Consider the following 27,478-nt stretch of genomic DNA (forward strand, 5'->3'; position numbering starts at 1 on the left):
TCGCTTTGTTTGAAAATGAACAATCGCCATTTTAATAAGGACGCCACTTTTGCTCTCAAACAAATGAAATTCGTTTGAATGAAACACATCTTCGTGTGGCGTTTAGTCGTTTTTAAGCATTTAAAGTGTTCGTTTGTGTTCAATAACGATTATTAAATAACCGAGTGTTTGAATAAAAAGAAGTATAAAAGTTGAATCAACTGAAAGTTTTTCAATAAATTTGTGCATTTTTGTATTAAACGGAGAAGATATTTAACCGAAAGAAAAAATGGCAACCGAAGTAGCTAATCAGCAAGTAACTCCAAATGCAACAGAGGAAAATACCGCTGAAACGAAAGCAGAAGAAACTGCTGTCGTAAAGGATGAACAAAAGTCGGACGAAGCAACCAAAAATAATGCCGAAAATCATAGCGAAGCTCCAGCAGCCGGTGCTCCTGCAAAAGTTGTCGCGCCCAAAATTACAGTGCACAAAGCTGACTTTGAAAAGGATATTATCTATTTGTATCAGTTTTCGAGGACCCCATTTTTGCCATCTCTATCACCATATTGTCTAAAAGTTGAGACTTGGTTGAGATTGGCTGGCTTGAAATACGAGGTGAGTTTTCTTTTCTTTTAAGTTTTTTTTTCTTTCTTTATTCGAACTTTTTCGCAAAAAAGAAAAGAAATTTCTTTCCATAAACCTTTTTGCTACACAAATCTTTACGTTTAACCAGCAATTTATTACTTTCTCAATTATTAAAATTTTTATTTTTATGGTAAACCGAACATCCGATTTCCATTTACTTTATGCAATCTCATTGAACGGCTGCAATTTTCTTATTTATTTTTGTAACAAAAATCCGTTATTTTATACAAGTTAAATTTATTAGAATAGCCCAACTAAGTACAAACATCGCGGTTCATCTCTCATACCATCGATTTATTTTTAACAGCAGAAAAAAATCGTTTTTATTTAGACTAAAAAATTTTCTTTGTTATTTTATTGAAAATATAAAATCGTTTATGAAAATATATAATATATATTGCAGAGTCCAGGGTCTTTGCGGTCTGTTACAGTAAAAGTTATATTAATACTAAAGATAGAAACAGTCAGCAAACGTAAACAAAAGAATTAATAATTTATCATCGGCGTTTTTCTTACACATTTTTTTTTCCTTTCTCATATTCTTCATAGTGTTTTTTAAAGTTTAAATTGCCGCCGCGCCTCGCCTTCTTTAATTAGGTAAATTCATGGTTGGATGGGTATTCGTACCCATGCGCATTGCGCAAAATATTCACCGTATGTATCGGGTTGGAAATTGTGTGAATGTGAAAAGCTTCACTCTGGTCGCCGATTGAAACGAAACACACTCACCGAATGGTGTATAGTGTGTGTTACAGAGATCTGGGGTTAAATTGATGTGTTTGCTAACTTGATGTACCATGACTTTAGGCTTCGATTATGTACGAAATTTAAATTTCATTTTGAAAACTAAATTAGTTAATTTGAATAATTGAATTGAAATGGCGAATATACACTGTTGGGTGGCTACAAAGAATTTTCATAAAAACTGTTTCTTTTTTCGTTGCATGCTCACTGCCAGTTAAGTTCAAGTTGATTTACAGGTTTCTATTATAAGATTTAGTCATTACTTTGATATTTATGCAGTTGGATCTTACCATTCTCTTAATTCTAATTGTTATTGAATGGAATGTACTCAGGCTCGTTAACCAATTGTTCACTTGTTAAAAATGCATTAAAATTGCAAACATGAGAACGCAATGGGAGAATAGTTTCTCGAGCCAATTTATTCATAACTAATTCATTTTTCGCAGTCGTCAATCTAAAGACCGTATAATCGTGTATAATTCGACCGTTTGTATCAAACGTGATTCACACACGGTGCTCATTATTAAACATTAATTGGACAAGTCGAATAAAATATTAATTCCGTTTTCAATATTCCTTCGAAAATATTAATTTTTATCTGTTCCTTTCCAGTTATTTTAATGAATCTTGTAAATGCATAGCATTCTTTGTATAATAACTGGGTAGGTAGTTGGGTAGATAGTAGAGGTATTTATGTATATCAAATCCGATCCGTTTACATGTAGGAACTAAAAACTTTTATAAAAAAAGATTTTAACTTAAAGAAAAATGTTTTTGTTATCAACCAAAACTGTTAGAGAGGTATGCATGATATATACGACAGTAAATGGTTACGTTCAACCATAAATCAATAAAAATTTGAATCACAGCCAAAAACATGTTCCGAACCAAACCAATGGATTTATAAACAACAAACAACATCTATACGCGGTTCCTGAGTGCGGTGCATTGTTACATAAAATCCCGACACCGACAGTTTTCCCATTTGTTTTTGGAATTTTTCGGTTCTAAAACGCTACATCATACATTAATATCATTTTATTGGGTCATACGTGACCTACGATAATGTTGGTTTGTTTTTTTAATTCCTACTGGTCTATTCAATGTAAATTAATTCAAAATAAATTTTAATGATATGCTGGTGCTCTCTCTCCACTAATAGAGTGCATTTGATGTAAGTGGGATGATCGTTTATATGTATAATGCATAATCTAATTGAAGAAAATCAAATAGTTTATGTTGCCGAGTTTAAACATTGTTTTACAAATTGGTTCCAATAAAAATTAATGATTTGTTTGCTGTTTCTAATATTACGATCGAATTTTGGGATGTTTAAATAATAATTGAGTCTAATTTTAGATTGAATCCATTTGGATATTATTGGGAAATTTCAGATTTATGCTACTCAATTTTATGTTTTATAAAGATGTATTCATATCGAACCGTTTGTGGCGGTGGATTAGGCAAACAATTTATTTGTTTTTCGAGAAAAGGTGGGGCTTCAGTGTCTGTAAGAATTTACATTAATCGACTTGTAAATTCACGTAGTTAGGTGGAATGGTTACATAATTTCGAAGAAAATCTTTCGGGTCGGGTGGATCACATAAAATTAGCTTGACGATAAAAATGCTACTTTGAAACTTAATTCTTTATTCAGGTAAATGAAGAAGTTTCTATACCACAAAAGTTTCGGGATTGTGTTCGCAAGAACTAATTAACATAAACATAGATTTCCAGAACTATTTACTGATCCGTTTTGGTTAGGGTCGCGTTTTAGCTAACTTTTTCTTTAGACAGAACGTACGGCAGTGATGGTGTTCTCTTTTAAATCATTTACAAATGCGCTGAATGAATTAGTTTGAAACAAGCGGATTGTGATATGAAACATAAAATCTACTACTTCATTTGTTTTAACATTTAATTTGTAACGTAATGTGATTTAGAGTTCTTGTTTTGTTTTTGATAATATATGACGACCTTATCTATTTGCAATTGGTTGGTTAATAGATGAGTGATCGATGTTAACTTTTAGATTTTAATTTTCAGTCGATTTATCGCTCTGATGATGTTAGCTTAGCTGACGAAATCGGTCAGTAATAAATGTTTATTTGGTACAATTTAAAATAAATAAAGTGTTTTTAATTCGGCTCGCCCCTGTTTAATTAACTATAAACATTGTGTTATCCAGAGGTCATCGCTTCTTATTGTTAGTGTTTTCGATAACAGATACAGATGCAACACTTTATTCCCTTGACTGTTAAGTCATTCCCTTGACTGTTAAGTCAAGGTTCACATATCATAAAGTACGTTCAATATGATCGATTTTATAAAATGTATGAAATGTTAGCAAAAAACGGAAAATACTGAAATGTATGTAACGCTTGATAGCACGATAACTTGAGTAAATCTAAACCGATTTTGGAAATTTTGGTTTTAATCGACGAGGAATTAAATTCCTGAGGTCAAGTTCGTAGATGCTCAATATCGACCTACTGATCTGGGAGTTATTCCAAAAAGAGTTTTTTTCTGGTTTCTTGATAGCACGATAACTTGAGTAAATCTAAACCGATTTTGGAAATTTTGGTTTTAATCGACGAGGAATAAAATTCCTCAGGTCAAGTTCGTAGGTGATCGATGTTGGACAAATGATCTGGAAGTAATTCCCAAAAGCATTTTTATCTGGCTTTCGGATTTCACGATATCTCGAGAAATCCAGAACCAATTTGGAACTTTTGGTTTTATTCGATGAGAAATAACATTTTTGTGCTCAATGTTAGACCCATGCTCTCTGAGTAATTCCCAAAAGCATTTTTGTCTGGCTTTCGAATTTCACGATAACTTGAGAAATCCTGAATCAAATTTGGAAACTTTGGTTGTATTCGACGTTTGTGGGTTCAAGTTCGTAGCTCAGTACTCATTATCTTGAAGTAATTCCCAAAAGCAATTTTATCTGGTTTTTGACTGCACGATAACTCGAAAAATCTTGAGCTTATCACTGGTCGGTGCTATCGGTGCTACAGTTAGCATTGTACAAGTAAGAATCCAGTGTGTCTATCACTGCCCATTGTTAACTTTCCAAATTTCCATAAAAAAAATCAATTTACTTTAATTTCCCTAAATTTGAAAAGGCAGTCAAGGGACCCGACCCACAAACAGTGAGGCCTAGTCGGGCCTAGTATAATTGGTAGAGGTTTACTTCATTCTAATACACTGTTACATATGATATTATTGCCAAAACGAACTGCAGGATTTTTTTAAACTTAAATATCAAATTTAAATTTCTACAAAATATCTTTATCGTACTAGTGCCAAAAAGACATCAATTTCTCTGTCAAAGCAATGTTTCCATCTGGCTTTATGTTACATGCTTGCTGCAATATAGGTATGATATTGTTTGTACACTGATTTTTATTCAGATTTTTTTGTTTGTTTCAACTGAAGCGAAAGCCCTGGAAAATCTGTAAAAAAAACATGTTTTAATGCATGATCAATATTCGCGTAAATGTTGAACAACGAATAAAATTTAAAGTGAAAATATCTTTGGTTGGATTTATTAGATATTTTAACTTAATCTATGCAGGTAACAATAAAACATTCAACTTGTAATACATGTCGCAAAGTGGGTTATTGAAATTAGAATGTTGTTAAGTATCAGATAGGTTGAATTTGTAAAGATTTTGCACAGAAACTGAAAGTGATAGTAGACATATTTCGTTTTCAGTCACAAAGAAAACTTATTTCTTTTCACTTAACGATAAAGGAAAGATACCGTGGTGTAGACTACTACAACTCACAAAAGAATTCTTTTCCTCACCACCAAACAAATTATCACTCAAGTGAATAAAAATAAGATGGTCGACTTTGCACAATTTTAATTTTTTATTTCTCTTGCTAAAGATATGTTCATGTTAATTATCGACTTCGTCAAACTTGTAATAAATCGCTAAAATGATTTTTCTTTCATTTAATTACCGAAAACGAAAGATTTCTATTACTTTCCGTTTTATGTCTGAACAAAAACCAATACAAATCCAACGTATCTGATGCTTTACAACGTTTTAATTTAAATAACCCACTTTATAAGACGTGTATTACAAGTTGAAATGCTTTATTGTTACCTACATAAATTCAATTACAATATATCTAACAAATGCAACCAAAGATATTTTCATGTTAAAATTTTTATTTGTTGTTCAGCATTTAAGTGAATATTGATCATGCATCAAAACATGTTATTATATAGATTATCCAGTGCTTAAGTTGGAACAACAACAACGAAAAATCCGTTTAAAAAATCATATTCGGTCGGTGTGTGGATACACAATTTCGATATCATACATTGCAGCATGCATGTAACATAAAACCAGATTGAAACAATTTTTTTCTTCAACAGAAGAAAAAATCAACTAAAATTTCTCAATCAGTATAAACCGCGCGTATATTTTACAAGACCGCATGCATGCAAGTATATAAGTAAAAGCCGAAAAAAAATACTTGCATTTCACTGTCTCCATATACGAATTGGTGCAATAAATAAATTTTATGCTAATTAAATTTAATACAAAAAACGACGGAAAAGACATTTTGAGACTGTAAGTTTAAAAACTTTAAAGAAGAAGAATGAAACAATAATGTGTTGTGTATACTGTGTATGATGATGATAAATGATAATAAAAGAGAGATGACTCGGATGATTTAATGTTTCAAATTGAAGAAATTTATGCGTAGGGACCGGTCGTTTTTTTACAATGTTGCGAAATGTTGTACATAAAATACCGTATGCAAGTTGATTGAGATGGCTCACATAGTTCAGCCATTCTGCGCTTATTATTTTCCTACATAAATTTAGTAGTAGTATTACGAAATGATGAGATAAGAACTTGAAACATAAAAGAGTCGAGAAAAAATAATGGAAAACCTTAATATCAAACGCTGTATCATTTTACTGTAAAATCACGGTTTTGAATATACAGTAAATTTTTATTAACTTGAAGATGAGAACACATATGTAAGTCATGCGTTTTTTTAATGAAAGTTTCTTACTCGAGGAGTAAAAAAAAAAAATCAGTTTTACTGGTGCTTCGAACAACGAACCGAATACGGGATTAGTTGAAAATGAATATAAAATAAAATGAAGAGTTAGAGTCGAAGTTTTAACTTCTGCGCATGTGTTTCATTTTTTTATGGAAAATTATATGAAATAAAATTCATTGAACATGAACACACATGGCAACAAATTCTCATCCAAATTCCAACGTTTTTTTTCGTTATATATTTCTCATTTTTTTGTATTTTATTTTAAATTCTATATGACTGCGTTAAAGCGAATAAGATATACATCGAAATGATGAGCTACATTAAAGATAGCCTGCATTTTGTATTACGTACAAATATTGAACATGAACGAACGGGGGTTAGAAGTTAGATGCAGTCTGTAGTCAATAATGCTTTATGGAATATCAACAATATTCACATGCGGTTTACTAGGCAATTATGGTTCCATTTCGATCGCACGATACGTTTAAATATTAAATTTTTCTTCTTTTTTTCAATTTAAATAAAAATTGAAAATGGAAATACCCGCATTCTGACTTATTGTCAGTCAATTAAGTAGCCAAATGATATTAATTTCCATCGTCGATTAAATTATTGATCTAATAAATAAAATAAAATAAAATTTCGGTTTCAGTTTCAATATTCGATTGAAGTGCATTATATAGGGGCCGAACCGAATTTATTTATTTCGTTTTTTTTCCACATCTTTTTTGATTTCCTTTATCCATTTTATGTGGGATTAGCGCATTGCTGCCGTCATTATTCATCTCAGACAGAAAGTTAGGCAATAAAAACAGTGAAAAGGTTTTTTTTCTTCAAATATGTGTCCCTTGTCAAGGATTTTGATTTGTTTGTTATGCACTTTATTCAATACGAACGTTAATTAGATTAAGGTTGTTAATCTGCCATGTCTGGAATTTACAAGAAGAACAAAGTAAAGATTTTGACGTCGAACGTTTCTTTCGAACACGATTCTTCGGACGGAAATTCTTCACGCTAATTCTCAACTATTTCATAAGGTGTGAAGTTCATGGGTGTGCCGCTACGGAAAGTATATTAAAACTTACTTAGTCGTTCAACATTATACTCTTCTACCAAGCTGAGAAAAAATGCATGTTAAACGAACTCCCTCCAGGCTAGCCGTTAACTATTTTAGATATTGACTATTCATTCAATTACGACATCCTAAGGCAATTTCTGAAACAACAACAACAACAAAAATCCCATATGCTATTCAAATGAGGAGATCTCTGAAATAAATATGTTTTTTTCGTGTATTTGTCGGATAAAATCCGTCAAGTGTGATGTGCTGCTCGTTAAAGAAAATATTATATTTACCAGTCGTATTGCCATTTAGACGAAAAAGATAAATGATCGGAGAGTTTGGTGAGAGAGTGCGTATACCTGCAATGGCTTTCCCTTCATTTACAACATCATAATTTCTTTGATGTGTCAAGCATAGCATGAGAATCTAATTGAAAAATTTTGATAAATGAGTAATTTTCTCCATTTAAATGGCAATTTGTATTGATATATTAGGTACATGTCGTTAGGTCTAATTAACGCTCGATTCATGGAAATTAAATTAAAAATCTTCGTTCTTTAGTGGTGCCGCCGAGATTAATTACGTATATTACGAATGTACATTCAAATCACATTCAAATATGGAATCCATTCTTTACATTTGACTTATGAGTAATTTTACCGCGCTACACCCACCCCACCCTCACATTCTTGATCCGAATAGGGTTAAAAACATTTATCAAAATTCTGCATTTAAGTTTTGTTTTCATAAAAACAAACTACATCATGCAAGCAGAAAGAGAAACCATATTTTGTGAAAAACACTGAGTGTATCATTTCGTGCAGATTCAGCAACAAAAAATATGCTCGTGCAAGTAAGTAGCTCACATTTTTTCTTCTCAACATCTATTTATTCAAACCTTCAAAAAAAACTGTAAATAAATTGATTTTTGAAACGAAGAAAAAACTGAACAAAGCTACTTCCTTGCCTTGCTACATCTTCTCGTTTACATACCACATCGCAATTGGTGTGTATTTTATATTCTTAAATTAGAAAATTATTGATAAAAATATTGAATAATTTGCGTGTGGTTTTTCGTCTTTGATTTTTCTGATGTTTAATTTATGCGGCCGAATATCGTATAACTTGATGGAATTTATATCTTGTTTTGGTTACAATGATACAATAAATTTACTATTTTAACAACGGAACGAAAAATCCGACTGGAAAATATTATTTTAATAAAACAGATGGAAAATATCGCGCTTTTTTCCTATGTAATTATTGAGCATAGAATTTCGTAAAGGAGAAGTGTGGTTTTTGTCTAAATAAAAAAAAAATCCGTTTAATATTCCTGACGTTTTTCCGCTTTATTCTTCAAATGTAGCACAGAAACTGCTAAATGTTTTTAAGTTATTTTCTAATATTAATAACGAATCGATACTTTGAATTGACAACATTCTCTCCATTCCATCAAACAGAACAGAAACTCATCTACCGTCTCAAAAACCCTTTTCGGTCGCTTTATTTTTAGATCAAATAAAACAACCCAGACATAATTCACTGACCCCTTATTAATAACATCAATAACGATTTGTTTCTCAGCCGAATTAGACCCAAACATATTTTATACCGTCAAGTCAGTCAAGTCTGTTCAAACGAGAAAAACGAAACTATTTAATGACCCCTCTAATATAATTATGGATGGCCCGCATTGTGTGTTATATACTAAAACCATACAGCCGAGTAGAATCAAAACGAATCACAGATGTGATGATGAGTGAATAATAATACAAATCAAAATATTTGTTACATTAAAATGGGATGCCGTTGTTGATGGGTAATAAAACATTCAAAAATTTTCAGTTTTATGACTGTGTCTACGATTAAATTGATCCCATTGGTATTTTGATGGTCCAGCATTATAGAAGTCTCTGATAGAAGTTTAAGATGTCTCAGCAATAAGTAGATATTCTTGTCAAGAAAATTGTAAATCTTTTACTTTCTCTGTTTTAGAGTATTAAGTTTGAATTTTTCTACATCCAAACACAAATCTATGGTAGCACCATTTGGTCGGCTCGTCCATTCTCTTTTATGAAATCTGGTGAAAATATATCGAAGACGATAAAAGAAAATAACATGACGAACAGGAATAATAAATAAATCGGTTTTTATATACGATTTCGTTTCCATTTTAATTGTTGTTGTAAAAATTCTAATTACGATGATCATGGGAGCATGCTTATAATGGGCTCTCATATCGACAAAATAATAATAATAAAAAAAAGAGGTTCGCTACTCTGAATATTAGAAATGTTTTATCGATTGTTAAGATCTAACATTTACAATTAGTTTAAAAATTTATGGTTTAATTTTATGTGCCGAAGCTTAATGGGTAAAAAGTTATATTTCAAAAGATTTTTTTTTAATCATTTTTTACGGTTGACGTACTACTTCACTGTGCCATGCACATAAATATTGATTGTGTGTGTATGCTAGAAGCACAAAGCGTAAAAATGTAAGATTTTGTTTGGATTCCCAAATGTAATAGAGTCATTTATCACATAATTAATTGTCTAATAATTAAGACGATTGTTAGAATTATGATGTGATTTCAAGCCATGTTTTCATATGGTATCTCTTGCGATGCGATAATTTTCTCAAATCAGCATTGGACTGGACAGTACATTTTTTTTGAAAAACAAACAAAGAAAATATCGAAATAATTTATGGCGCTATGATACCTGAATCGTTCATTTAACTCAATATATCATTCAAACAAAAAATTTGTTTAATTTTACTTTCATTTGATGAATCAGCGATTTCTATGTATAAATTCAGTTTGAAGAGTATACAAGAGTATAATATAATTCCCGAGTCATCAAACGAACACTGATAACGTTAAATTTGTACAAACAAATCAGTCTTTTTATCAACTGACTTTTTTTTAAATAATGACAATAACATTCTACAAATTTCTTATTTCTTTACGACTATATTTGCCTTTGATTTGATTATACATTCCATTTCAAACGTATTGAAACGGAAACAGACTCTGAGGCTGTTCTACATATATTTTAAAATAACATTCGGTTACACACAAAAAAAATCGAAATTGAGTAATATTGTATGTATACACATACCACTCGGTAAACGCCACTTGAAAATTGGAAAATTCTCACGTTTTGTTTTTAATTCGACCAGAAGAAACATGCGATAAAACAGTTTACAGAGATTTTTTTTTGTTGTTGTTTCTATAAAGCATTTTAAAAACGAAAATTGTATCGAATTGATTTTTGTGTTATGATTTAGATGCTAGATTGTACACACAGCTCGCATTAGTATATATGGGTGTACAATTATTTTTAATTTTTGTTTTCGTTCAAGGACGTGTTATTTTTCAATTATTTTTTATTTCGAATCTCGATCAATTTGAATACAAAAAAAGAATAATTGAAGAGATCCATTTTGTGGTGTGGAAGCGAACAGAAGGGCATTTACTTTTAATTAAAGCTGTCACAATTTTTAATGTATTTTTAAATGTTTCAATAATTAAAATACCTCCACTTGTTCGGCGAAAATTATTCAACAGTTTAAACCAATCTTATTTAGCATTCAATTAAAGAATTTATATTTTTTTGATGTTATTATTATTGTTTTCGTTGAGAAAAACGAGAGCATGTCTTGAGATAAAAATTATCATAAAATATTTATTATTATTTTTTCTTAACCTCATGAGATGTTCAAACAAGGTCAATTGAAAATGAGAAGAATGAATGTGTACGAATTTAGACTTGTGCAAACATATCGTATAATGTCGAAGTAGATTATTCATTTCAATAAATATATTCTCACAAAGCGCAGTGTGGAATTGAAAGTATAAAAAAAATCTTAATTGTTGGTATTTATAGTGGTTATCTTTACCGCTTCGTATTTCATCTCAAACAACAACATCATACAACATACAATAAATAAATTATTATTAAAAAAAAGTCTTAAATAATTATTTATAATTTTTTGATGAGGCGAAATGATGATTCATAGTGTATAATATACAAAAGGCGCACATTAGTGTAATGATTCATATATTTTACAAAAATTATAATAGTAAAAAGGCGTTATATGTTAAGTTTTATGATTATTTTTTTATTGTTAATTTTTGCTTGTTTGCCATTTATGTACTTTGTACGAAACAATTACGCTTTTTGTTATTGTTTTTATTAGTTAATTAGAGAGATTTTTAACGTACTTGGTGTTCTACTTTACCAATGATTTACATTTTATTTTTTAATGTTCGTAACCGACTAATTATTTCACCGATCGACTAGCAGACTCATTTCAACATAAATTTCTGCAATAATTCTACAACTCTGTCATTTCCAACTGAATAAACCAACAAACACAAACTTCAATATACATTTTCGTAGAACTCAAAATATTCGATATTTTGCATAGAACTCGGTCCAAAGTCCATAAGATTTACAACCCAACAACATACACACAAAAGTAACAAGTTGCACCAAAATGAATCCGAACTAAGGAAAATGTGCATATATAGAGACAATTTTGAAGCCTGTCGCTATGAGAATTTTGCATATAACATGCAGTTGAATAAATTACCATCGATGTTGAAATGTATTCTCCCAAAACGATGATGAGTGTTAGGACTTCAAGTGTGTATTTGTATACGAATGGTATTCATTTTAAGTAAACATATCGGAAAGATACAAGAAGTCATAAAATATGTTTTAAAAAAATGGAAATTTAATATGATTTTTTGTTTGAAAATTTGTATTTAAAAAAAAATCGAAAAATACTTCAACATTCAACTTATCTTATCGTATCTATATATTTCAGAGTCAAGTTGATTTGTAATGATATTTTCTTTGGAAGTAATTAAAACCTCTAACATTTCGAAAGAGTATCAATTTGTCGAAACAAATACTTGTCTTTCGTTTCTTCGTTTTTTTTTCTTTAATTTTTTTTTTCTCGAAACGATGACACCCGCAATTATTATGAGAATCCGGTAAAATAATGCATTTATGTCATGTCTAGACGAATATACAAATTTTTCCTTCGTTATGTAACACCATTGTACGGTTCATATACATTTCTTTAAACAAAGACCACAGTTTTTTAAACACACCGAACGATGGAAAAATAAGAAATCTTCAAACAGACAATGTCGAACGTTTAAAAACGGTTTTTCGTTTATAGCTGGATAGCGTGAGAGGGAGTGTTATATATAATATTCTAATATTGTCAGATAATGGGAGATTATTGATTTTTTTTCCATGTCTGTGTCCTTTTTTATGTAACATTTTTCTACTTCTGTATGGCAGACATTGTGTTGCTGTGCTGTAAAAATGTATATAGTGTATATTCAAACGAATAGACATTTGATCACGAAAGGAAGTTTGTGTTTTTATGCTCAATGGAGAGATTTATTTTATTATTTCTTTTTCCTTATCTTATGATGAAATGCCTTTAGCTGCGAGTACAATAGGAATATAGTTTTTCGGGGCTAGTTTTTCGGTTATCTGTCTTTGAATGGAAGAGATTATTATGTGATGTTGTATAATATATATACAAAGAAAACTAATTTTTTTTCCATATGAATAAATTCAACATAAAAATGTAGGACATTGCCTTATTAAATGGTGTTAAGGATTCATTGTTACTGGGTTCGATGTCGCTGTAAAGTAGGAGGAATTTAAAATCTTTCAAATAAGATGATTTATTGAAGATGTTATCTACTTCAAACAGTTCTCCTTCGTCTAAGGTTTTTATTCCTATTTCTTCATCATAACTTCTGTAGGTTTCTCTCATCTTCCAAACATTCATATCACTTTTATAAATTTTATTTTACTTACTTCTTCGGATACATGATGTGAACGTATGTTAACGCTTCCTTACGTAATACCCAAAGCATTCCAATCACATGAACATAAATGTGTTTCTACATTCTACATCGCATCCACTATATCTGTAATTTTGATCACCATATAAGGTCAAAATGTCACTATTATTCCGGTGGAATATGAGCATGTTCATAACACTCTGGCTACGTTACGGACCGTACAAACTCAATTTTCTGAATAAAAAAATGAAATTTATAGACAATGGTTGGCTATAATAATATCCATACAGCCGATTGCAAACTGTAAAGTAGGAAAAACTATTGCAAATCGCTGGCAATAATAAAAATAATTTTTCAAAGAGTGCCTGGTGCAATTAAACTATTCAGACGAAATAGATAAATTATGATTCTCGCACAGGCACACACAACTCTCAACCTTAGAGTCAATGAACCTTAAATGTACTTTAATAAAAACACACTGCAGTGTCTTTATGTATATCATATGTGTTCTTTCTTTTTTATACCATTATATTAATAATACGAAAAATGTTTCGAACCGGAGAGGAAGAGAATGCTTGCATTTTATACACATAAGTTTATACAGAAGGGAACGAGCCAATGTAAAATACGGGGCAATGTAATATGAATTTTGCAAAGAAAGAGGTTTCTACTTCATATTTTATATATTATTATCATTTATTTGTGTATTTATAGTCGGCGGATGATAGTAAAGTGCATAATGATTCTGTCGTAAAATTGGAATTTGATCGTAATTCGTCGGAGGTTATCGATTGATAAAATTGCTAATTTTATGTGACAGAATGTTAGACTTTCTTGCAGTTTTTTCTATATATATATATATATATATATATATACGAAATCAAACATGTTATGTGCTATTTACAGTAACACAGACCCACGCATCGAATCCACCGAACAGGTTTTTATAAATTTAGATCTCTCTGGTAATGTAGTAAAATAATGGGAATGACTGTAAATTTTCGATACAGTTTTCTTTTCAACAGATTATTAGCCACTTGGCAAAGTATCATCTTAAACAGCAGCATGTTTTATTTCTGCTGAGTTGATGGAATTGTTATTGTTGGTTGTTTTGTTCTGTAGATAAATGGAAGCTAATTTCAAGCATAGTGTTAAACTCTTAATGGGCCGGTATGCATGGTTTAATAGAAACTACAAAGTATCATTGACTGTATGCAGCGAACGATAATCATATTTTAACGCACACTTCCTTCAAGTATTAATTACAATTGTTTTCAATTGAAGCCGACGACTCCATTTTCTATTTAATTTGCTTTATTATTTTTAAATTGTTCATCTGCCATTCCGTTGTCAACCGGCTACGCTTTTCTATGCAGTTGCAAGCCGCTACTATAAAACAAAACAAAAAAAGATGCCAGTTTCTTCAATCATGTTGCATTGTGTCGTTTAACCACTAAGTAAATAGAGTGACTCTATTGCCTTTATGTCGACTGTGTTGTATGCATTTATATATATATATATATATTTAAACGTATGACTGTTTCCCCCCTTGATGTTAATCTTCCAGCTTTTTCATATCTTTCTTCGTTATAATTTAAGTTGTTGCCATTTATCACACCACACATTCAGATTCAGTCAATTATGCATTCAAATGTATTCACTTGGGATTAGGATGAAAGTGTAGTGTATCCACATCGTATTTTTTGTTGTTGTAATACTCTGTGGTGAATGAACTGCACTTATTATTTCGACCGAATGTGAATCAAATTGCAGATGGTTTAGTTTAATGGTTAGGTGAATGATACAGAAGTGTAATAAATCTCACCGACCAGCAATTGTTTAATTTCATCTAGTGCGTAAATCAATACATCATGACATAGAGCGTGCTGTTTAGAGATTGTTGTATAAATACAATGTGGTAGCACATATCCACAGATGCATTTCTTACACTAAGCCAGAGACTAATTCTTCCTTTTACAATTCGATGCAATTTGAGTAAGAACAACAGGCCATTAGATGCCGTATTAGCATTTATTTTAATCAATCAACGACTCTCATCCATCTTATTCTAACAACAATATTATTAAAACCAATTTCCCAATCCACTGAAGGAAAACATTAGACACTAATCGGTCTGAACAAATTGTCTGACTACACAACGTGTGATATGATCCCATAAACAGTCATAAGTTTATCTATTACTGTTAATTGCAGTTATATCATTAAGGAAAATAATCGAAACAATCATTCCAACAATGTGGTTCTGATTCGTGTGTACGCATAACTTAACAATAAGTAAGCGATAGCATCGATTTCAGTGCATTACACCAGCATAATGCTCGGTACACAGACGACGATGCCTGTGCAAAGAATGCATTAATTTGTTAGATAACCTTATGCTATCTAGAACATACATCCGCATATCTAGCTCCGCATAAAGTGCGACAACCGACAAACATGGATATTCTATTTCAAATATGTTTACAAATGAGTTCTTTCTTTTCCATGCAACGAAAACACAATCTGTTTATCGTTTAACAATTAATTTGTATTGGGTTTGGAATTTTGTTTTAGCTTTGATTAGATTCGAACCGTGCCGGAAATGCATTTTGTTTTTTTTGTATTATAATTTGGTTCATGTAATGGTGTGTTGTCTGAAAAAGGGTGATTAGAGTTTACGCAGTCTCTTTGAATAAGATGTAACTGATTCAAATACAATAAAAAAATTCATTCAACTAAAAAGAGTCCACTTATCAAAATTAGTTGTTTGAAGAACGCTTTCCAACCAATTGCAATGAGTCAAGTTGATTTCTTGTCGCAGCATTTTCAAATTGTGATTCAACATTTCCGTTTCATATCGCATTATTGGTATTAATTTCGAAGATTGACGCATAATAAAACGAGGAAATCTGCTGTTACGAAGAAACGGAGTGACGGTAATTACCCTCACTACATTAAACTTGCTCTCATATCGTCAATTTAATGTTTCATGATGGTTGAATCGAAATATCACTGCTACGATTCAAGGGCACACGATTAGAATGACTGTACCGTTTCTATTTACATTTTTATTACATTAAGGATACCATTTCTGCGTCTCTGAATATATTGCTGATGACACATCACATAGAGTCGCAAAGATTCTAAAAATATCCATCTTCGGAAATGACACTCTTCAGTTTCTATTAAAAATCGGTAGAACAGTTTACCACAATGACCACTCCATCACAGACAACAAACGGCATTGTATTTTAAGTGTGTAAACTGCTTTTTAAGAAAAAAACATTTCTTTGCGAGATATTTTCAGACTCATAATTCTTTTAGAATGCATTCATTAATTAATATATGTGGAAAAATCATAAGCATTTCTCGTTTCATTATCGTATTCTGGAGGATTGTTTTTTTCGTTGTTTTGAGATGAGTGCATGCACGATTAATAACGTTCATAACTTAAATATTTTTTTCTTCATTTTCTAAACGCATTCTTTGTTCAATTTATTAAAGTGTTGATATGATACGATAGTTTTTATGAAGATTTTTCTTCGCTTTTAATGTCTTTTTCGGTTAATGTTCACTGTCAGACATCGAGACTTTTATCAAGTTGGACTGTAAAAAAAACCCGATGGATTTTTATGTAAGAGGTTTTTAATGTTGAACACATTTTTTTTACACAAAAACTATGACGGACGATGTATAAATGTTTTAAGAATATTGTTGAGGAAAGAAAAATCACTCTGTTTATATACAATTTGAACCATGGTTTAAGTACGCATGATTTATAATGATTGACTGTACTATAATCAGTACAAAATTGACCCAAATTTTTGGAGTGTCTGTCTGTTCTTTTTTTGATGCATTATTTTAACACATGCACGCTGTTTTTTAACGGATTCAGTTTTACACAATATTTACATCTCGGATTAAAAAATGTTTCGATGCTTTCGAACACGTAATAAAATTTAATCGTTCCGCATTTAGAATCTGAGAATTCCAATCTTTTGCTGCAATTGTGATAATTGATGGATTTGTTTCTACTTTTAGAAGGCATTCACGCAAGTTGAGTCAATAATTTTCTGTTGAAAACAGGTTCGAAAAAATTGTTCATTGGCTTTACGCATTTTTTTCACTCTCGATCTGTTTGTGTAGATCCATGTGGTCTGCAGGTGTCACTCAAGTGTTAAAACAAATAACATGTGTTTGTAACACCATTGAAGAACTCATTGAGGAGACTAATTTGCATAAATTTGTAAATAAACTGAACAAATGTTGACAATTGGCAATATGCGAAATATTTATTGCAACATGGAGTTGAAATGTAGGACCTTTTGCAGAGTGCAGCATTGACTACACGAAATGTTTTTCCTCAATTTTTATTGCTTGAAGATTAAAATTTACCATTTTCCCGGAAAGGGGTCTTTGCATTTTTACAGATAAACTTGATTTATCATTTCATACATCTTTCTGTGCCTATATATTGCAATAACTCGTTTTACTTTTATGCTACCTACCACTCATCGGTGAATAACGCAAACACATACCTAACTTTCTCTCTCTTTTCAATTTGTATGTAAAATCCTTTTAAACAAATTATGAATCCCTTTTCTCTCCGAACCGATAGACTACACAAACCATACAGTCAACATACAATTAGACGAAACCATAAACAACGGAAAAGTAACATGCATTTCGACAAATTAAATATAATTAAAAAAAAAGTAATTTTTATTACTTCCTCTGTTAATTTATGCATGGAAGACAAGAATCTTATACGATCCACTCAGTTAATACCGTCCCAACGAGTGTTCGAGTACGTAACTAGGCATATAAACATACACCGTGAATGTCTCAAACCTTCCTTATATACATTATCATTATGTATGTGGTATGTTGCGTGTAATATGAATTTATGCCATGTTACGTCTTCACCTAACAAACCACAATAAATTTAAGGGCATACGGGGAATTCATATACTGATCTAATGTTATGCGCTGCAGAGACAGCTAAGACACTGTACAGAACGATATCGTTTTTACAAAAATTCATTCGTATTTTCCTTGTTCTTCGTTCGAAATATTTATCACGGAATTAGAAATGACAAACACGTGTTTGAAATAATATAAATTTAAAGTTGACGGTTTGAACAAACATATCGAGAATTTTGAACGAGAGAAAAAATGAGAATCCGAGGAATATCATTGCCTATATGGGATAAAATAGGAAATCGTTTTGGTGTTCTGTTGATTGGTTGAGTTGTTTGGCTTCGAATAGATAAATACGCTGGATATTTTTTCCATTTTTTATTTTATTTATTTTATCTGGAGTGGATTTTGGTTGGCATTTTAATGTGTCTGTATATATGGGATGTACGGATTATCTTGGAATTTGTTTTCATATTTGTTTAGCTTCGGAGATTTTTACGTCTATTTTACTGTTTAAAAAAGTCGATTTGAAATAATGACGGTACGGTAATATTGACGAAAATTTGGGTGAATGCGTGCCGAAATTTCCACAGAGACATTACCCTTGGTATTTATGTTCTTGAAATCCTGCCGTTTTATCCTTTTTTGTTGCAAAATATTTGGTGCTTGAAGATAAACCTTTTAGTAAAAAAAGATATACAAAGGATGCCGATAATCCTATCAACAAACGAAGCTTCCAAGCACTAAAAGCTTATATTATAAACAGAAGCCCCACTCCTTCAAATGATTAATCACTGTTAATGTAATATTTTCCATGGAATATCAGTGCTCCAATCCCGATTTATTATTCTGCATGCACAAATACAATAAGTACTCGAACGGCTGTACGCAATTTTAAAAACATCGTCGATGATTTTGCCATTGTGATTTTATCAAAAATAATAAACTTTTACCTTGAATGTCTTTTTTTAACAGAGACTCTCTTGAAACGTCTACACAAACCATGACAGACTAAACATCATGATAAGAAATTTAATATTCAAAGCGTTATCATCCAATTTAGGTGCTAATTTTTTCCTCCTTATTTTTATATTGATGTCCATATACATTGTTGACGCAAATGTGTCACACGTTTCTTTTTGCTCCTCTATATTATGATTCAATTACAATACAATCTGGTCTTTCTTGTCTTGTTCGCATTTTTCTTTAGTCAAACGCATATTTATGGATTTATTAATAACAATAAAAACTAATTAACATCGTAATGATCGACTGATAACGCGTCCACGTTGAATAATAAACAGACGAAAAGATGAAATATTCTAATGTGAATGCTGGCCTGTGAAATTTATGCATATATACGTTAGCTCAATAAATAAAGGCGCAATATGTTTTCAGCATAACACGCATTTATCTGCGAGATGACTTGTTTGCATGGAATGCACATTCATAACAATAGATTTTAATTGCTAGCGATAGACTCACCGACTGTATACGAATATATATTTATTGTATGATCACGAACGCTGATAAAATAATTCATTTACTGAACTGCAACTATGCGATATATGTAGAAAAAAATGAATTGAATAGTTTACCTAGTTAGTCCAAGACCTTGGGTTGATGATATACGAATTGTACATTTTGTTACGAGTGATGAAAAGTTGAATTTTTCGGCTCCGCCTCGTTAGGACAAGCTTACGACGTGTATGTACCGAAAAATTCAGCTTAGACTAGTCCTGCAAAATTCAACTTTTCATCACTCGTAACGAAAAATACAATTTTTTAAACATGTTCGCTCGGTTGGAAAATTGAGAAATAAAAAGCTTTTTTTCAAATGGAATTATTGAATCCAAACATTTTGTTTATACCGTGTGTCGATGTCGATGGTGATCTTAACTTATCTCAATTTATGATCCATCGTAAAATCAGACTTTTAGTATAAATATTTTCCAGTTCCCTTTACAGTTTGTACATCCTATAAAATTTTCAATTAGCTACGTTTATTATGTGTCATTTTACAGATTCGTAGATGGTAGGTGAATCTCGATTTCATAAAAAAAATTCAAAATTTGATTTATGTCAACGCACTTCAAGCATGAAACTGTAACTGAAACAGTGTATCACACAAATTTTGGCACTGTAAAAAAATTTGGAAACACTTTTTCATGCAAAATATAAAGTTTGTGTCAGTACGATCACTCATGCTTGCAGTGCGTTGTTTACGTGTAAATCAAATCATTTCTTCAAATTGTCACTAATACTCGCATTAATCACTCTTTAAAACACCATCTGTATCTGTATAATTTCGAGTATAATGGTGTCCGAATATGAAATGAAACTAACCAGTCTGGCATAGCGAATTGATAACGTAACTAATTCAAATTAGCTAAATTAATATGATTGTTCCATTACCAGTGCCAGATCAATTAAATTAATTAGAATCTGTTTTCATAATTTTTTTTTTCGTTAAAAAAATGCTCAAATTCAAACAGTCCAATTAGATACAACATCACGTAAATACATAAACAGTAAAAGGTCTATTTTCGTAAAAGAATTTCTTTTCTTTTTTCGAATGTTCCATGCCTCATATTATATAGATGGATCATTGATATGGGTATAACACGAATTGTTCGATTTATTTATTCAAAGTCAAGTTACTCGTATATACCTCAACTAATGGTTTGTTTATGATTTCGTGCAGTGCACTGTTGGATTTTTCAGAAAATTTTGAACTTAAATTTTGAGTCGTCGTTTTACTTGTAGTTTTCCGTTTCTTTTCTTTTAATTATATCTATTTCGTCACTATGGCGTTAGGGAAAAATGATAATAAATTTATTGTTAATTATTGTTATTGTGATGCGGAGCCCACCAGACGATTATAATAATGTCTGTGTGGTTAGTCTAACATTCCATTGAGAGATGTACAGTTTTTCCTCTGACTCATATAGCCCATCGAGTGTGTATTTTCGGAATCGAATTTTCCATAATCCACCGCCATCTGTATATAGTAACAGTAACAGATTGTTCTTATCTGCTTTGCAGTTATTTATATCTGGGAAAATTGAATTCGTATTCTTTGCTGATGTTATAAATACCTGCCTGCTTTTTTTTCGCTGACATCGAAGTTCGTTTAAGAAAAACAACCAAAACAGAACGAATTTCGATCAACGAAGTAACGGCTGAATTGCCAGCGCATTTTTGTCGATACCGCTATCCTGTAATTTCCCATTTAGCTGGGTCGTTAACTCTACGAGTTTGATAATAAAATCTATTTTCTGAATGTAAGTGTGTCATAAAAACAAACAAAAACCACGAATGAACGAAATGGTTCTCGTATGGAGACTGTTGCAAAAATACCATAGAGTGGTTGGGTCATATTTGTAAACAATTCAGACAGGATATTTGCACAGTAACCTATAAAAAATATTCGATAAATACGATTTGATAAACTATTTCTAATAGTATTCGAACAGAATCTCAATGGAGTGTAGCATTGCAACATTCCTCTGCTTATTTGATAAACTCAATTAACAAATCAATTAGAGTACACGGTATCAGCTATGTAAATGACTGTTGAAATATTTGAAATTCCATAATGCGACTGAAGTTTTCACTATATAATGCAATCCGCACAAAGGATGGAATGTTGAATATTTTGTACGTAAAAAGGCATAGAAATCGTAAGTGTTGTTCATTTGTGTAAATTAATTAATAATTTTTTTTCTTTTCCATTTATTATTGATCACTTATCGTCTGTCGTGGAGCTATTTAAATATGTAAATTTGCTTAAGATTCGATTAAGCCATGGTCGACCGTAATATACTTAAAATTCTATTCGCAATTGCTGCACCCACATTGCTTACAAGACCTAAAACTTTTTTACATTTTTTCGTTTCGTTCGTAACATTTCCATAATGTCGATAATAAATTTCTAATATGGACATGCTTTATGGATAGTTTTATTTAATATGTCGTATAACAACGTTTTGTATGGGTTTAATGCGTGCCGGAAGGATGACTTTTTGTTTACGATTTTATTACACGACGCTTTTTTTTCTTCCTTCCATATTACACCATACTTATGTATTAAGGGTTGATGTTCCACATTATTTTGTATTGACTCATGCTATTTTATGGGTTGGTAATTGTGTGAAGGAATGAGTAATTGCTAGTGGTTGGCCTGTGAATGGAATTTAAAAAGCCGGAAAATCATGAATTTGGACAATAAGAGCTGGTCAAAGTTTTATGTTCACTTTCCTGTTTTCTTAGTTGTAGAACCCATTGGGAGACACTTTAAATTGAGAATTTATTACTTCAGTTGTTTACCATTTCTTGCGACAAAAATGTTGCCGGCTAATAAGAAACCATTCCGTCAGATTTAACAAATACCAGTGACAAAATCGTAACATTGTATGATTCAATGATTGAACAAATGTCCATTGGATATTTTCCAACCGACCTTTTACCTCTTTTTGACAAATTTTCTAGTTTAACACACGTCACAATTTTCCTTTTTTTCTTTCATGTTACTCTTGAAAGGCAGTTCCCAATAAATACCAATTCAAAAAATCCAGTGTGACAGGGATTCAATAATTTCAGGTTTGACAAAAGATTGAATGAAAGCCAAAAAAGGTATTGAATGGTATAACAAAGTCATGGTGTAACAACACCTCTCTAACCTTCTTATCCCGTCATACAAACCAGTCATATCCGACTGAACGTATTTATAGCTATTGCAAAAAAATACTAATCCTAAAAAGTCATCCGAAATGATATCGTACACAATAAAAATGGGTTTGGGGTGGCTTTCTTCTGTCGATCTTTTTCCCAGCGGAAACGAAAAACTGAACGATGGGAAAAAGTCGACGAAAATATCAAGATATTACTTTCGCAAGAAGAGAGACTCGTTGTCATGGTTTTATTTTCGAATTTTCTCGTCAATATTCCTGCAAAAAAAGAATTAATGTTACAGACAGACAGGATGTTAATTAATCATTCGACCCAAACAATGAGACCATTCAATGATTTCTTACAAACTACCTACTCAACACAAAACGAGAGATGTAAAAATTTTGATGAGAGTTTACTTTATATTCTCATGGCTCGTTAATCAATTTCCCAGGAGACCCTGCCTGTAATTATGACTAACACTTAATTACGAAAATGGTTCATTAAATCAAACATAATACTTGTCGTTTATGTATATACTTCTCAGATGCGTTCGTTTTTTCACTGTAACTCTTTCTTCTTAATACATCAATTAAATGTTTTTATTTCTTCGAATATACTGCATCAGAATCACCCACGCGTGCATGATATTATTGTTCGTTATAAACTATTGAAGTTTTCGACCTAGTAAATTTAATAAGCCACATAAACAGAGTATTTTACAGCCGAAAGTCAGATTATTTATCTCTGCAAGTCTCGTAACAACTGAGCGCATTAATTAACCAAACAAACTACTGCTTAATTGTATATCCAAAACCATTTCAATTAATTTATATTATAGCAGGGAAATAAATCACATGTCCGTTCACAGGTATCTATACGGTAAGAGATAAAGTGGAGCACCCTTTTCAAACGAAGAAACTGTATATTATCGGTATCAAACTTGTTTAGATCATTCGTTAATGTGAATTCCGTGGTTAATTCACCTAAGAGAAGTTCAATTAGTTACTTCATTTACTTCTTAATATTTGGATATTTTAGAAGCATTTTCATATTGTGTCTCTGAAGTAGTTGAATTAGATTGGTAAACTTTGAGACTGCTATTGACATAATCACATCAGCTCCTTGATTATATCGATGTGGAAAAAACATGTAATAAAATCAATCACCGTTGAGGCTGTCAATGACACGTCATCTTTACCGTATCGTCGTAGAGATTTTTTCTTCTCGCACAATTTAATGCACAATATCGTTAATGTGATATCGAGGTATATTGTTTTCATTTCAATGTGTTTCTCCCGGCAACGCCACATAATGCTAACAACCAACATCATCCATTCAATTGGTTCTCCTTCATTTTAAAACAAAGAAAATTTAATTTCCTCTTCATCATGTATGTAGCGTTGCATGTGTCGTTACTCATGTTTTGTTTAACGTCATGTGTATGGGTGCAAATATCATGCACAACAAAATAGTAGCTTATTACAGTCTGGAACTATTTCTATTTCATAAATTGAGACTTTCCTTCCGTTCGTGGGAACACCAGAAAAAATCAAATCCTTTTCGTGGTCTGGGACCAAAAGGGATGAAGGCATGAAAATCGTTACACGAAGAACTGTAGTAGCAAATGATGTAATAAACGAGATGAAATGGAAATACCAGGAAAGGAAAAGAACAGCCGCGTTACTATATTCTACGAAGATTAAATTGCCATCAATTATATCAAGGCATAGACGACAGTAAATAGCGCTATAAATATACACTCAGGTCCAGCTTTCTTTCACACATAAATATACCCTACTACCCTTGTCACAGCCATTTTTGGGTGTAGTGTTTAACATTAAAAGCGACAATATTAGTGTAACATGGCAACCGTGCACACTACATACATTTTCATGTTAAATATTTCCAAAGCGATCAATAAAATGAAGCTTTTTCCACAGCTAGTTGTGTGGATGATGTAGGTATATTACGTTCATTCGATTTATTTGTGTTAGTGTAGCGCCGTTTGGGGTGTGTATGAGTTCCGGCAAGTATATACGCGCACGTGCTTAAAATGATAAAAAGTAGGGGTGTTGTGAGATTCTAGTTTGTCAGGTATATTGCTGCTATTAGCCACCAGTATTTACATACCCAATTATGTCGATGTCTAATTCGACCTCAACTCAAAACCAAATTCAATTTAAATTTATAAATCGTAAACCACCCCCATATTCACAGCTTATTTTCCGTTTTTATTTCAGAATGTCGACCATAAACTGAAACTCCGATCCAAAAAGGGACAGCTTCCATTCATCGAATTGAATGGCGAAGAAATCGCTGACTCGGCAATCATCATCAAGGAATTGAGCGCCAAGTTCGAAAAGGATCTAGACGCATCGTTGTCACAGGAACAACGGAACATTTCGCATGCCATGATTTCGATGATTGAAAATCATTTGGTTTGGATACTGTTTTGGTGGCGAACCAAGTATCCCGATCAGTTTTTGAAAGGATACAAGGTCGATTTGCAACATGCATTGGGTGTTCGCATTCCGAATCGATTTTTGAACTTTTTGTTCCGATTCACTTTTGGACGCAAGGTTTGTACTGGCTCTTTATTTCAATTTTACTTTGGAAAATTTGTGTGGTTGTGGGTAGTAGATTTAGTTTGACCAAAGTTTGCATTTCACGGACGGCTATATCACTTATTACAAAATGCATGTTAAAACTAATGAAGTAAAAGATTTTGTTTCTATCGGTTGCATATGCGTAGATCAAATCTAGTAAGTGATCATAGTAGATATGTGCCGGCCGTCTGTGAAAGGTTCATTAAATTCTTTTTGGGTTTATACGTTTGTGTGTGTGTGTTTATTTTGTTGATGATTGTCTCATATTCAGTGGTTCCAGGGTATCAAGAAAGTTAAAGCACAAGGCATCGGTGTACACAAGCCAGAAGAGATCGAAGAATTCGGAAAGCGAGACATCAAAGTGCTGTCGGACATCTTGGCTGACAAACCATTCTTTTTCGGAGATGAGCCAACAACGGTGAGAAAACCAATCTAATTCAAAGTTTTACCTAATGCTAATCCGGTTTGTCATTTTACAGTTGGACGTCGTGTCATTTGCCGTCCTTTCTCAATTGCACTTCATTTCGAAAGATGTCTCTCTACCACTAAGAGACTTCATGACAGAATCGTGCCCGAACATGATCGGCCATGTGTCGCGTATCAAGGAAAGATGTTTCCCCGATTGGGAAGAAATTTGCTCCAAACTGGATTTGAATGCTCATTTACCGAAGCCAGAGTAAGTATCATTTTAATGAAATGAAGAAGATATTTTGATGTAACTCACTGATGATTTTCTGGTAGAACTAAGATTTTTCCATGGTCGGACTTTATGGCAGTGACATAATTTTAAAAGTCATGCTAAGCCGCAACGATAACTTTTTCCAAATTCCAATGATCTGACCAAACTTCAAATTGTTAGGCATTTACATAACTAAAGTTAAAAAAGATGAAAAATATAGTTTTTGTGTGAATTTTGTTGATCCGAGGCGTAGCCGAGACGTTCATTTTTGTCCCGAGTTATGTAAATCGTTTTAATGTAATACATGCTGAGGGCGTCGAAAGCAATGCTTGAAATATGAAAAATATGTTTTCGCAACAAGTGACGAAAAGTAGAACTTTCCATTGCCTTTATTGCGAAAAACGTTGTATACAACTCGGTGATAAATGATTTTTGGGCACACGATGTGTATTGTCACACTCGGCCTGCGGCCTCGACTGATAATCTACACATCTAGTGCCTAAAAAAGCATTTTTCACTCGGTTGTATAAATAACTATTTTTGACGCATGTAGCATGTGATAATATTTGAGGAATGAAAAGATGAAGAGTATAGTTTTCGTGTGAATTTTGTTGGTCGAGGAGCAGCCGAGGTCAATAAACTCCCGAGAAAAATACTTTTCATTTTTATCCCGAGATATAGGATGGATTTTACAATGTCAAATTTACATGCTGAGGACGTCAAAAGTAGTGCTGTTGTCGTAAAAAAATGTCTATCGTGAATTGCACAATCTACAAAGAAAGTTGATTTTCAATGTTTTAAACTTACTACACAATCACTGTCCATCGAAAAATCTTCAGTAGCTCCTAAGATCATCGCTATATGTCCAACTTGTCCAAGATATATTGCTACAAATAAATTTATTATTTCAGGCCTGAAGTTAAGGAAGGCAAAGAAGGTGAAACAGAAAAAACGGCTGAACAGGAAAACAATGAGTCAGACAAAATCGAAAAGGAATTAGAGAAAGATAAGGTAAGTTCGATTGTGCAAGAGTAAATGTAAAGTTTCGTTTATCTAACAATTTGTCCAATTCTTTACAGACCGACGAAAAAGAGAAAGAGAAAACGGAAGAGAACAAGGAAAAGGAGGAGGCTAAATAAACATGACCAGATATTTAGACAAAAAATGAAGAAAGTTATTTTTTAACGAACAAAAATGGATTGCTTAAAAACCGAACAATTTTCTTTTATTATAAAACATCATATATACATCAACAGCAGCATTTTATCATATTTTTTACGAGATTTGAGGT

General features: G+C 31.9%; 1 protein-coding gene across 2 annotated transcripts; it reads left to right on the top strand.

Annotated features, from left to right (window-relative positions):
* Window positions 1-57: 57 nt before the first annotated feature.
* Window positions 58-27,352, top strand: LOC119071245 (failed axon connections). 2 transcript variants are annotated; one of them, XM_037176083.1, is made up of 6 exons: window positions 58-595; window positions 25,143-25,481; window positions 25,789-25,926; window positions 25,988-26,184; window positions 27,099-27,198; window positions 27,267-27,352. In XM_037176083.1, the coding sequence occupies exons 1-6, from the start codon at window positions 269-271 to the stop codon at window positions 27,324-27,326; spliced, it is 1,161 nt and encodes a 386-aa protein (XP_037031978.1). In that variant the 5' UTR covers window positions 58-268; the 3' UTR covers window positions 27,327-27,352. The 2 variants fall into 2 exon arrangements, with proteins under 2 accessions (XP_037031978.1, XP_037031977.1); XM_037176082.1 differs by having other exon boundaries at window positions 63-595; window positions 25,780-25,926.
* The last annotated feature ends 126 nt before the right edge of the window (window positions 27,353-27,478 follow it).

The sequence above is a fragment of the Bradysia coprophila genome (genome assembly GCF_014529535.1).
Source record: "Bradysia coprophila strain Holo2 chromosome IV unlocalized genomic scaffold, BU_Bcop_v1 contig_144, whole genome shotgun sequence".
Lineage (NCBI taxonomy): Eukaryota > Metazoa > Arthropoda > Insecta > Diptera > Sciaridae > Bradysia > Bradysia coprophila.

What these genes read in the sequence shown, in the direction of transcription:
- LOC119071245 (XM_037176082.1), top strand. Translation starts at nt 269, where the DNA reads ATGGCAACCGAAGTAGCTAATCAGCAAGTAACTCCAAATGCAACAGAG. An exon ending in GATTCACTTTTGGACGCAAG is followed by an intron (nt 25,482 to 25,779) that starts GTTTGTACTGGC and finishes TCTCATATTCAG; the next exon opens with TGGTTCCAGGGTATCAAGAA. An exon ending in TCGGAGATGAGCCAACAACG is followed by an intron (nt 25,927 to 25,987) that starts GTGAGAAAACCA and finishes GTCATTTTACAG; the next exon opens with TTGGACGTCGTGTCATTTGC.